The 10800-nt window shown below is 38.1% G+C and overlaps 4 protein-coding genes across 4 annotated transcripts; 2 read left to right on the plus strand and 2 right to left on the minus strand.

The window, feature by feature from the left end:
- Nucleotides 1–1127: 1127 nt before the first annotated feature.
- Nucleotides 1128–3416, plus strand: mde7 (RNA-binding protein Mde7; the record flags this gene model as incomplete). The annotated part of the gene is made up of 1 exon (XM_056182921.1): nucleotides 1128–3416. One exon carries the CDS (start codon nucleotides 1128–1130, stop codon nucleotides 3414–3416), a length of 2289 nt encoding a protein of 762 aa, XP_056039761.1.
- A 281-nt stretch (nucleotides 3417–3697) lies between these two features.
- On the minus strand, nucleotides 3698–4591 carry SOMG_04135 (conserved eukaryotic protein, R3H domain-containing; the record flags this gene model as incomplete). Its single annotated transcript, XM_056182922.1, has 2 exons — nucleotides 3698–4302; nucleotides 4348–4591. The coding sequence occupies 2 exons, from the start codon at nucleotides 4589–4591 to the stop codon at nucleotides 3698–3700; spliced, it is 849 nt and encodes a 282-aa protein (XP_056039760.1).
- Nucleotides 4592–5035: 444 nt separating this feature from the next.
- SOMG_04136 (sulfate transmembrane transporter) lies at nucleotides 5036–7030 on the minus strand (the record flags this gene model as incomplete). The annotated part of the gene is made up of 1 exon (XM_056182923.1): nucleotides 5036–7030. The coding sequence occupies one exon, from the start codon at nucleotides 7028–7030 to the stop codon at nucleotides 5036–5038; it is 1995 nt and encodes a 664-aa protein (XP_056039763.1).
- Nucleotides 7031–8250: 1220 nt separating this feature from the next.
- gem1 (ERMES complex GTPase subunit Gem1) lies at nucleotides 8251–10763 on the plus strand (the record flags this gene model as incomplete). Its single annotated transcript, XM_056182924.1, has 13 exons — nucleotides 8251–8352; nucleotides 8402–8477; nucleotides 8539–8675; nucleotides 8732–8887; nucleotides 8941–9006; nucleotides 9064–9106; nucleotides 9168–9500; nucleotides 9545–9933; nucleotides 9973–10086; nucleotides 10132–10260; nucleotides 10310–10384; nucleotides 10434–10541; nucleotides 10587–10763. The coding sequence occupies 13 exons, from the start codon at nucleotides 8251–8253 to the stop codon at nucleotides 10761–10763; spliced, it is 1905 nt and encodes a 634-aa protein (XP_056039762.1).
- Nucleotides 10764–10800: the final 37 nt, after the last annotated feature.

The following is a 10800-nucleotide window of genomic DNA, read 5'->3' on the forward strand; positions in this document are numbered from 1 at the left end:
ATTACTCAATCTGTAGAACCGATCTAGCTCTTTTTTTCCTTTGCTTTTGGCTCGTAATTTTGTAATGGTTTCGTTTCGCAGTCTTTAAAAAATACAAGTGGGGTTATGGAGGAAAAGTATATAAAGCCTGCCTGCTTCTCCCTTTAGCAAGGAGACGCCTGGTATTCGAACCTATATATCTTACTATAGATTCACCATTTTTGTTTTAGCTTTCTTAGTGATTCATCATTTATCAAAGCAATCAACTCCCTTTTCTTTTTTTGCACTGACTTGTTCCCAGTGGATTAGCATTCATCGCTCGCATCATCATCGTTAGTTTTTATATTCCTAATTATTCTCTCTTTCCTTTCTACTCCCCATTTTAATTGCATAACATTCATCTTGGCTCTTTCCTTTATTCGCAATTTTAGACAATCTACCACTTTTTGTGTTTTGTTATCGTTATAAACGCTCCTGCTTTTGGTTCCCTTATAAACAAACAAACACTCCGCTTAAACAGTGTTTGGCATTGGCTTTAATTTTCTACGTGAGCACATACTTCAGTCAGATACCGAAGTTCCACTCATTGATTTAATTTTAATCAGGAATTATTATATTCGTGAAATCCAGCAAACCTTTTTGTTTTCCCAAAGTCTTTTTCAATCCCCGTTATTTTCTTTTTGCATATTCCTTTCCTTTCAAGGAAAAGCATCAATCTAAGATTTGTCTAGCTGCGACTCCCATTTTTGCGACTCCTTTTTGGTTCTTTTCTTTTGAAATCTTCCTTTTCATTTGCATCGCATTTAACTACTCTCCTAATTGTTTACTTCCTTGCTTCATTGTTTACCTCAATTCTCCGTTTATATAATAGTAAACAAACAAACAGAAACAAGGTAAATTGGACTCAAGTCATTCTCTTTAAGCTATCGAAAGCCTCATATTTTGAAGTCTTCACAAACTCACCTTTTACCCATACATATTTGCTCCTTACTTGCCATCGGGTATAAGTATCAGTTAACATATTTTATCTGCCATCATTCATCGTGCTTTTACCCTTTTCATTCTATATAGGGGTTCCAGTCTTCGTTTCCTACCGGTGAACTAACTTTTATTCTTGCAGCCCTCTCATCGCAATTTCATTTTTCACTATGAGTCAACTGTCTACACTTAACAATCATCAGAAACCTGCTAAACCTGAAGATGCTAGCGGTAGAATGTCTGTATCTAGTCTTTCTTCTAATCCTTGGAACAACGCGCCTGAACAACCACAAACAGGCCACATGCATAATGGAAGTACTGGGAGCTTGCTCAATCCTTTATTGTCAGGAATGTCAAATGGCGCGTCTCATCCATTGAATTATCTCTATGCTCCATACGCTCAACCTGCCAAATCAGCTGCCCCTCCTTATCTGTCAACTATGAATCCTATAGGAACGAGCCCAACGAAATTGCCTTCCTTGTCTGCCACAAACGTTTCCGGCCCAGCTTCAGGTGGAGTGGATGCTTCCAACTATCCGCCCAATTTTCCGACACAATCCCGTCCTTCTCTCTGGAATCCCGCTTATGATTCTTCCCCTGGTTTAGATGGAACAGGGAATTCCCCTCCAAAGTTCCGTGGCAATAGCTGCAGTGTTTCAGACGGCCGACTTTCTGTGAACGCTCTAAACTCGCTTACCTCCTTTGATCCGCAAAATGCAGGACTTGGCCTTTCTCTTCGGTCAAGAACTCCAAGTTTGGTTCCTGAACATATATTTGATGACACCGACAAATCTCTACAATCGAAGAGTAGCAGTGGCTCAAACTCATTCAGCGAGTTTACTCCTGAAAGCTTTGACTCGTGCACGCTCCATGTACTCGACGGTCTCCCAGATGACATTGATAACCGAGAGTTCAGTGGAATCTTTACATTTTGTGAAGGTTATATGCAATCAAAGGTTGTAATCGATTCGGGTCATCGTAAAGGAATTGTTACCTTCAATAACCCCAATGCAGCTACCAAAGCTAAGCAAATGCTGATGAACACGCCAACCAACACATTTACAATCGTTCAGGGAAACCTTCATATCAATGATAATTTACAACAACGACCAACTCCGTCGGTGAATCCTGTTCCGATGCAAATGAACAAGAAGGTAGACCCTTTGTTAGGAAATATTCGTCCTTCCCCGACCGTGGAAAACTCTCAGTATCTCGATTCGATTTCCGAAAGCAAGATGTCTTCTTCGTTCCCTAGCCTTGATGCTTTGCAATCTTGTGAACCTTTCAAAGGTCCTAAATCCGATTACATGGCACAACCAAGAACTTCTATTAGAAGCCCTTCTCCATTGACTTGGAAAAATAACCAAGCTTTCCAGAATGGAGGGATTGGTGATAAGACTTGGTATGGGTCCCAAAGTCTTAAGAATGGATATAATACCACAACCAACAACCCTCTACTCTCTAACGCAGGTTCCAAAAAAATGACAAAGTTACCGACAACACTGTCAAATATTAGTGAAGCCAATCCCGCGTACGATATCCTCGGCAGCCTTGCACCTACAATTGAGGATGAACGTTTTACTTTAACTCAGTCTATCTCTCCTAAAGCCAGATACCATGTTGCTGAGAAGCCTACATATCAAAAAGAGAACTCTTTTTCATCTTCACAAGGGCTTGATCGCTCAAATCCTTTTGAAGAAGCCTTGAGAATGGAACGTTTAAGCCCTGCCAAAGAGCTACCAGCAATTCGACCTCGAGCTATACCCCTTAACGGTGTAGCACCATACGAGCCTGAATTCCAGCGTCCTCCAAATTGGAAACCGTTGCCTGATTTAAATACCGTTAAGTCAAGAACGTCCTTAAAAAAGCGACCAATCCCCAAAACCCAAAACCTTGAAACTAACTTGCTATCGTGTTTTCAAGCTGATACACTGCAAGTAGAATTTGACCCTAGTGCTTCAGATGCCACTGTTCACGCAGACCAAAACACTCCCTGTAATACCATCTATGTGGGAAACATTTCTGGTTATGACCAAGAAAAGGAATTGCGAAAACTTTTCTCAACACAACCAGGGTATCGCAGACTTTCTTTTAAAGTCAAGGGTAGCAACCCAATGTGCTTTGTAGAGTTTGAAGAAATCTCTTATGCTACGAAAACATTGAATCAACTTCAAGGAGCCATCCTAAAAAATAGCCCTAAAGGAGGAATTCGTCTAAGTTACTCAAAAAATCCACTTGGAGTCCGATCATCAGAGAGCTTACCCATAGTTGCAGCGGCTTCGCAAAGAGCCTCCCCCGTCAAAAATGGAAGTGCTTATTCTGCAAAAGCTCAAGCCTCTTTGGATAGAAGCCCACCTTTCCCGTCAAGTGTTTCAAGACAAACAAGTTCAACCAGTCTTCCAAGTAAGCACGGAAATATGAGTGATTTGTTTGACATATTTGAAATAAACACTAAATAAACCTCAAATTCAATCCAATAGTTTTATTATGATTATCCTTCAAAAGTTCTCTCCAAACAGAAAAAACATGTTTCAAAGGGAATTGTCAAATGAATTTAAATAAAATAAATCATAAAAAGTTGTTTAATGAGATGTTATAATTCCTTATTTTTAAATTCGTAAGTAGCCGTAGGTCTTTCAATCCGATGGTGTATATCAATTAGCAAAAAACCTTTCAAGTTTTTTGTATGGTAAATAAATAATCACAAAATATGTAAGTTCATTCATAAATACGTGATTTTTTAAGATACTAATAGACAAGTCAACTTCTCCGGCGGGCTTTCGATAACTTTAGGTATTTGCAAAAGAACAAACCTTCTCGTGAGACCTGACATAGAAGTAGAGTTAATATTGTAATAAGCACAAATTAAATGAATCCAATATCTTGCAAACGTAGAAGCTTTTGTATTATCTGGACATTCAACATCCAAACGGACATACTGATGCCGATACAAAGATCGAGCATTCTCATGCATAAGCTTCAAATCGAGGGAGGCCGTAACGACGAAACTTTCTGAAATGTACTGATACACTTCGTTCGGCCTATGACTCCACGAGATCAACTTTTCATGAAGGATATTTTGAAGATATCTGTCAAGTAATAAGACCAATTGCAAGGCATTGCTACGTTTCAATTCATGGCGAATTTTACTAGCAATTGTGTAATAATGAAAGTCTTGCTCATTGTACTTCATATGTAAAGAGCTGTCCAATAATGGATCCTCGATAGGATCCTCATAAAACTCCTGATTCACACTTGAAAAACCAAAGACTGGTCGGGATGAGCAATATTCCTGGTATAGATTTTCTTGCTCTTCTTCAGGAACTTGACTAAATAGATGAAGATCTATTGCAGCAGTTAGCTGAGATCTAAATTGATTCAAAAGCTTACCATTCAAATAACGGTGACGTTTTCGCGATCCCACATGGCGCGAGGATTCATTCGGTCGCCGTCTATGCTGACTATGATGCTCTAACGATTTTGTAAAATATGAAGGACGCGTTTCGTGGGTAGAGTTTCTTAACTTCGCTTGCTGAAATGACAAAATATTTATCCTACGGACACCATTGTTTATTGGAATTGCTGGTTCACGCAAATCTGGTTGTCCATAGACGCTATTAGGAACCAAAACCATGGTTGGTGATTGATGAAAGGCAGAATCATACTTGGAAAAGTAGATGGCGTTACTTACCCTTTGTCACCCAACCTTCAAAAATTTCATGCCTTCTATTATATAATACAATAGTACCTGAATGAATCGAAGACTTAAGTAGTAGGACTTGCAACACTGAAAATAAAAAAAAAAAATAAAAAATTATTTAGCATCCTTAAAATGGTATTGTTTCGACGTAAAAACCTCATTATATATAAAATGAAAATGTTAGATGGCTTGCAACAAATAAATAGCCAAAACGTTAATAAATGGTATATAAGAACAACAAGTATTCGGCTGACTACCCAGTAATGAAGTTATACTGAGGTTTGAGCACGATGTAAGCCTGATGAAAGGAAAAAAGAAAGTTATGCAAGACAATCTGAAGGCATAGTAAAAAGAATAATAATTAGAAGAAAAAAACATTTAAAATAACCTCCCTCCTGTATCACGTGCAGCATCCAATTCCTTCATACTTTCAAAAACATGATTGAATCCTCCAATAATCTCGATAATACCATGCTTTTCAAAAATCTGCAGAATTGAAGGATCAACAGAAACAAGATAGATGTTGGTTCTATAATTTCTGTACCTTGCCAAGATTCGACGAAAAGTAAATAAAGCACTCGAATCCATGGAAGAAACACCAACCATATCAAAAACAACGATCTCCAGGTCTTCAACACAGTGATATGGCATTTCACCAGGATGCATGCGTGGATTCCCGTATTTCTCCAGTCGACTCAATCGATCTTCCAATTGACTAACATTAGCAAAGAAAAGGGGTTCTGGAATTCTAACTACAAGAACACGAAGCTGATCATCGGAATCAACTGCAAGCGTATCTATCCGCTGAGAACGGCCAGAGGCATGATCTTCCAACAGGATATTATCTTCGTTTTCATCAACTGTAGTTCGAAACATAATGCGAGAACGAGTCGCATGCCGTATTATTTGCAAAATTGTAATACCAAGTCCAAATATGATTCCAGTTTCCAAGCCAAGCATCATCGTTATACTAGCTATAGAAACTATCATGAGAATTTCGTAAAACGCGCGAAGCTTTACCAAAGATGCAATTTCATAAGTAACATCTGTTAGTAAAGAAAGAGCCAAAGACACAACCATTGCCGATAACAAGCAATTAGGTACATGGGAAAAAATAGGCAAAATATACAAAGTTGCCAAAAATACAATAACACCACATGCTATCGCAGAAACCTGAGTACGACCACCTGAAAGGATGTTGCACTTTGAACGTAAATAACCACCGCATATAGGCAAACCGGAAAACAGGCTTCCACCAATGTTTGCTAGTCCTAATGAAAACAACTCTCGATTTGACCGAAGTATTTGGCTTCTTTGAGTTGAGAGAGCCTTAATAGCTATAATGGTATCAATGAATGACAGAAATGCGCATGTCAAACCAGTTTGCAAAGATTCACTAATAAAATTTAGTTTATTTAGTTTAGGTAAAGGGAGTCTAGGATAGATGACCTTTGTTTCAACGTCACCAAGAATTGGTACCCCGTGAACGGAATGCCACTGAAACTGTTTACTGAGTAGAGCTGCTACCAGAAGAATCAAAACGGTATCCGGAATGGAAACAATTCTAGGGAAGCGGGAAGAAAATCTTGTCTTTCCTATACGCGACGCAGTAAATAAAACAATACCAACCATTGAAACTGCGCAGGTAAACTTGTGAGATTTTGAAATATTATGCAGTATAAAAATCAATTTTTCTATAGGAAGATCCGACTTGATAGGTTGGATGTGAGTTAGTCCAAAAATGACGCTAGCTTGGTTGATCATAATAATGACTGAAATCGACGAAATGCAACCACGAAGCAAAACAGGAGACACAAGAGCATCAAGAAAGCCAAGTCGAAAAGTCCCTGCTGCCAATGTAAAGAGGCCTGTCAAAAAAGTAATCATTCCGGTAATGAGAATAGCCATTTTTTCTGGGGTTTCGCTATTCTGAATTACCCTTTGATGAATATTACCTGCAATTAGCAAACATATACCAGCTTCTGGACCCACGCTAAGCAATGGACTAGCCGTAAAAAGGCTATAGAGTATCGGACTTATGGAAGCACCCATCAACGAGTACACCGGAGGAATCCCCAAGAATGTCTGAGAATAGCTGAGGGCAACAGGAATCGAAAGACACGCCGTAGAGCATCCGGCCAAAATATCCCAAATAAAATTTCCAAATGCATAATTTGGAAGCCAATGCAATACGGGGATATAGTACTGAAGTCTTCGGAAGGCAGAAGGCTTTTGTGTAGGGGCATTCGCTCGCATCCAAGTTGATGATTTTCTAGCGAGCGAATGATATGAAGGATTTGTCTTTAAACGTTCATTTTTTTGCAATAAAGCTGACCGTGAACTGTTTGGTTGCTGACTATTAGAAAAATTCATAGCAGAGCAAACTATAAATTCGCGAACAATATTTAAATTTTTATCAAACAAAAAAAATAGTTGACACAAGCTAAACCGGCGTAGGAAGGCCAGAGAAAAGCAGCAAGAGACTACGAAGCACTATGAAGTTCACGACTAAGGATAAGCAACTTTTTTTTAGAATTCTAATAGCTTGGATAAATGAAGAAACAATTGAAAACTGCTGTTCCCGCTTCCCAAACTAACACAACGTGGCAAGACAAGAATTGTTTTTTTGAGAATTTGGTTGATCAAGTGTTCAATGTCGTACATCACAATAGAAAGCGAGAGTTAAAACGTCGCTTATCTGAAGATGATACATCAAATTTTAGTATGATACTTCCTAGTAAACAAATAAAGGACGTTGAGATTATTTGGTCTAAGAATTTGTAGCATATTCAAATGTAAACGTATTACTAAAGGTTTTTGACCTACATCTCCAGATCGAGTATTACAAGTTCCCTGTGCTATAATTTGCCGACATGGATTACCAGTTGATGAATAGCGGCGAGTTTGAAACGGTTTCATTCTTCGATTTTACTTTCTAATTATAAATTAATGACTTTGCGCAAGGATTGTGAGACATCTTGACTTTCTCGCTTCACTGGCTGCTAACTGAAGGACGTGCCGTCCGAATCCAACGTTTGACAAGAGACTCTTAATTAATTTCTGAATTGGTAATGAAGTAGGAAAGAACATTCAACAGTACATTTACCTGTGCGATTTATTCAAACTGATGAAATCCACAAGATACAGCGTTCAGTAATAAGCTCAACGAAGAACAAACCAGAGAAGGATACGGTAGAAGCCGATCTTGATAGACGAACTGAACTGTGAATTCGAGCTACGAGCTTCATAAAATTATTCTTTCGAGCATAGCACAGTAAAAATCGACTCAACGAGGGCAATCCAGCGACTTGACAAAATTTTGAGTATAGAAAATAAATTTAGATATTTGTTAAATTCATCAGTACACTACATTGGTATATCCAGCAAAATTCGTCTGCAAGTATCATTATGCTATTTGCAGAATGTCTTACACGTCTAACCATCCATTAAATGATTTCTAGTAAGATTTGTTTCATTAATAGAAAAAGTTAGTGTTTTAGAGATTTGCTTGGAAAACTTCCTCCCATACCGCACTTATCATTACCAGGCATTCTTGTACGCAGAATGTAAAGAAGCATTCCAGGAACTTAAAAATGAAAGAAGTTAGAGTAGTTATTTGTGGAGACCAAGGGGTTGGAAAATCCTCTTTAATTTCAGCATTAATACAAGAAGACAACGTTACAGCTATCCCAAAGGTACGCATGGATTCATGACTTTGCTTGGCGTTCCAATCTAATAGCCTAGGTATTTCCCATTGTATCCATTCCTCCTGATCCAAAATTAAATGACGATGTTTCTTTGGTATTGGTAGACACACAGTGTAAGAACAAATTATGATCAGTACGTTTCAAGAAGCTGGCTGACCATTTCTGCGGATTTAGCCGGCAGTAATGAAAGGGATTATTTGGCTTCTCAGTTAAGAAAAGCCAATGTTCTATGCCTTGTTTATTCAGACAATTACTCTTATGAACGTGTTAGCATCTTTTGGCTCCCGTATTTTCGTTCACTGGGAATCAATGTATGTGATCCCAAGATTATAATATTTTCTTTATTTTTTTTTCTAATGAAGAATAGGTTCCTATTGTCTTGTGCGCAAACAAGTCAGAGGACCTTGACAATTACCAAGGTCTTCATTCTATTGAGCATGAAATGGTACCCTTGATTAATGAGTTCAAGGAAATAGAGTCCTGCATCCTTTGCAGCGCACTCGAAAAAGTGAATGTGAACGAGGTATTATAGTTTTCTACTAATTACTGTCTCTTAATCAGTCTGACCAAAAACAGTTATTTTATATATGCCGTTCTTGTGTCATTTATCCCATTATTCCTCTTTGGGAAACAAAAGAAAAGGTACCCAATTATTACCAAATGGTTTTTATAGTCTATTTTCTCTAACCGCTTTTGAAGAAACTGAAAAATGTGGCAGTTGATGCCTTAAGTCGAATATTTTGTAAGCACCCAAATCATTTCTTTTTTATTTATATAATAGCTTCCTGAGCTAACTTATCTAGTTTTAAGTGACAAGAATAATGACGACCTTTTGTCGACAACAGAGCTTACACACTTATCCGAGAAATGCTTTGGAAAGCAGCTTAGCGAAGAGGAAGCAGAGGATATAGTTAATACAGTCCAGGAAGTCTTTCCAAATGGAGTAGTTGACGGTCAGCTTAACCGCGCTGGATTTCTAGTTTATAATCAAATCCAAATTGAGAACGGAAAACAGGAAAGTACTTGGGGAATTTTGCGAGCCTTCCATTATACAGACAGTTTGTGTCTTGATGATTCTTACTTAAGTCCCAAATTAGAAGTTGCTCCCGGTCAGAGTGTTGAACTTAGTCCAAAGGGTAATTCTTGCATTGATGTGGTCTTTACTAAACATATATTTTAGGATATAGGTTTTTAGTCGACTTGTTTTATCGATTTGATCGAGATAATGACGGAGCACTAAACGATGATGAACTCTCCGAACTCTTTCGGTATACACCAGGACTGCCTGAAACATGGATTCATTCGAAGTTCCCAAATTCGACTGTACTTAATGAACACGGGTTTGCTAGCTATAATGGCTGGATAGCTCAATGGAGTATGATTACTCTATTTGATTACAAAACTACTTTGGCATACTTGGCTTATTTGGGATTCGATAGTGAAGGCCGTGGTCATGTAACTGATGCACTTAAAGTTACGAAAAAGAGATCCATTCAGCATCGTCGAGTCTCCAAATACGACCGTAACGTGTTTTTGTGTTTTGTAGTTGGATCTGCTGGTTGTGGAAAAGTAAGAGTTACACATTTAAAAAAAAAAGCTAACATAAAGACTTCTTTATTATCTAGCTTCATCAACAAAAGTCCCCATCGTGTTTCCGATGATTTAATTCCCAATACAGTTGTCAATAGTGTTGAATTCCAAAGCAGGCAAAGATATTTGGTTGTATGAAAACATTAATTATTGCGAAAGTTGTTAGCTAATTAGTAGCTCTCTGAAATTGGTGAAAAAGATCTTGATATACTTGCTAAGCCGAAGTCACTAGATGCCTGTGATGTGTTGTGCTTGCTGTATGATTCCTCGAACCCGAATAGTTTTTCTTTTATAGCGAATCTTTTGGTAAGAGTAAAAAGAAAAAAGGAGCAAGAAATACTAATCATTATGTTAGGGTCGATATCCTGCTCTTCAAAAAATCCCTTGCGTATTTGCCGCAACTAAAGCTGACTTGGATCGTCAGCAGCAAGTAAGTCGTAAATTTTTGATTGCCATATTTTCGCTAATATCTTTTCCAGAGATATCCTGTTCAACCGGACGAATTTACAAAACAGCTAGGCCTTCCGTCTCCGACTCATATTAGTACTTCTGCTATATGGAATACTTCTAAAGATTTTTTTATTCAGGTATTCATAATAATACGGTCTGAGATGCTAATGTATATATTTTAGATTGCTGAATCAGCTCAGTTTCCAGCTTCTTCGATTATTCAGATACCTGACGAGAATTCCAACAAAATAAATTACCAATTAGTTGTCGCCTTAACAGCGTTTGGGGCCTTGTTACTGTCCGTAGGAGGCAGCCTTGCTTGGAAGATTGTGAGACATCGAAATATGTTTAAGCGGTAACTCTGTATCTACAAAAAGCCACTGTACTTATAACGAC

Source organism: Schizosaccharomyces osmophilus, chromosome 3 (assembly GCF_027921745.1).
Source record: "Schizosaccharomyces osmophilus chromosome 3, complete sequence".
Lineage (NCBI taxonomy): Eukaryota > Fungi > Ascomycota > Schizosaccharomycetes > Schizosaccharomycetales > Schizosaccharomycetaceae > Schizosaccharomyces > Schizosaccharomyces osmophilus.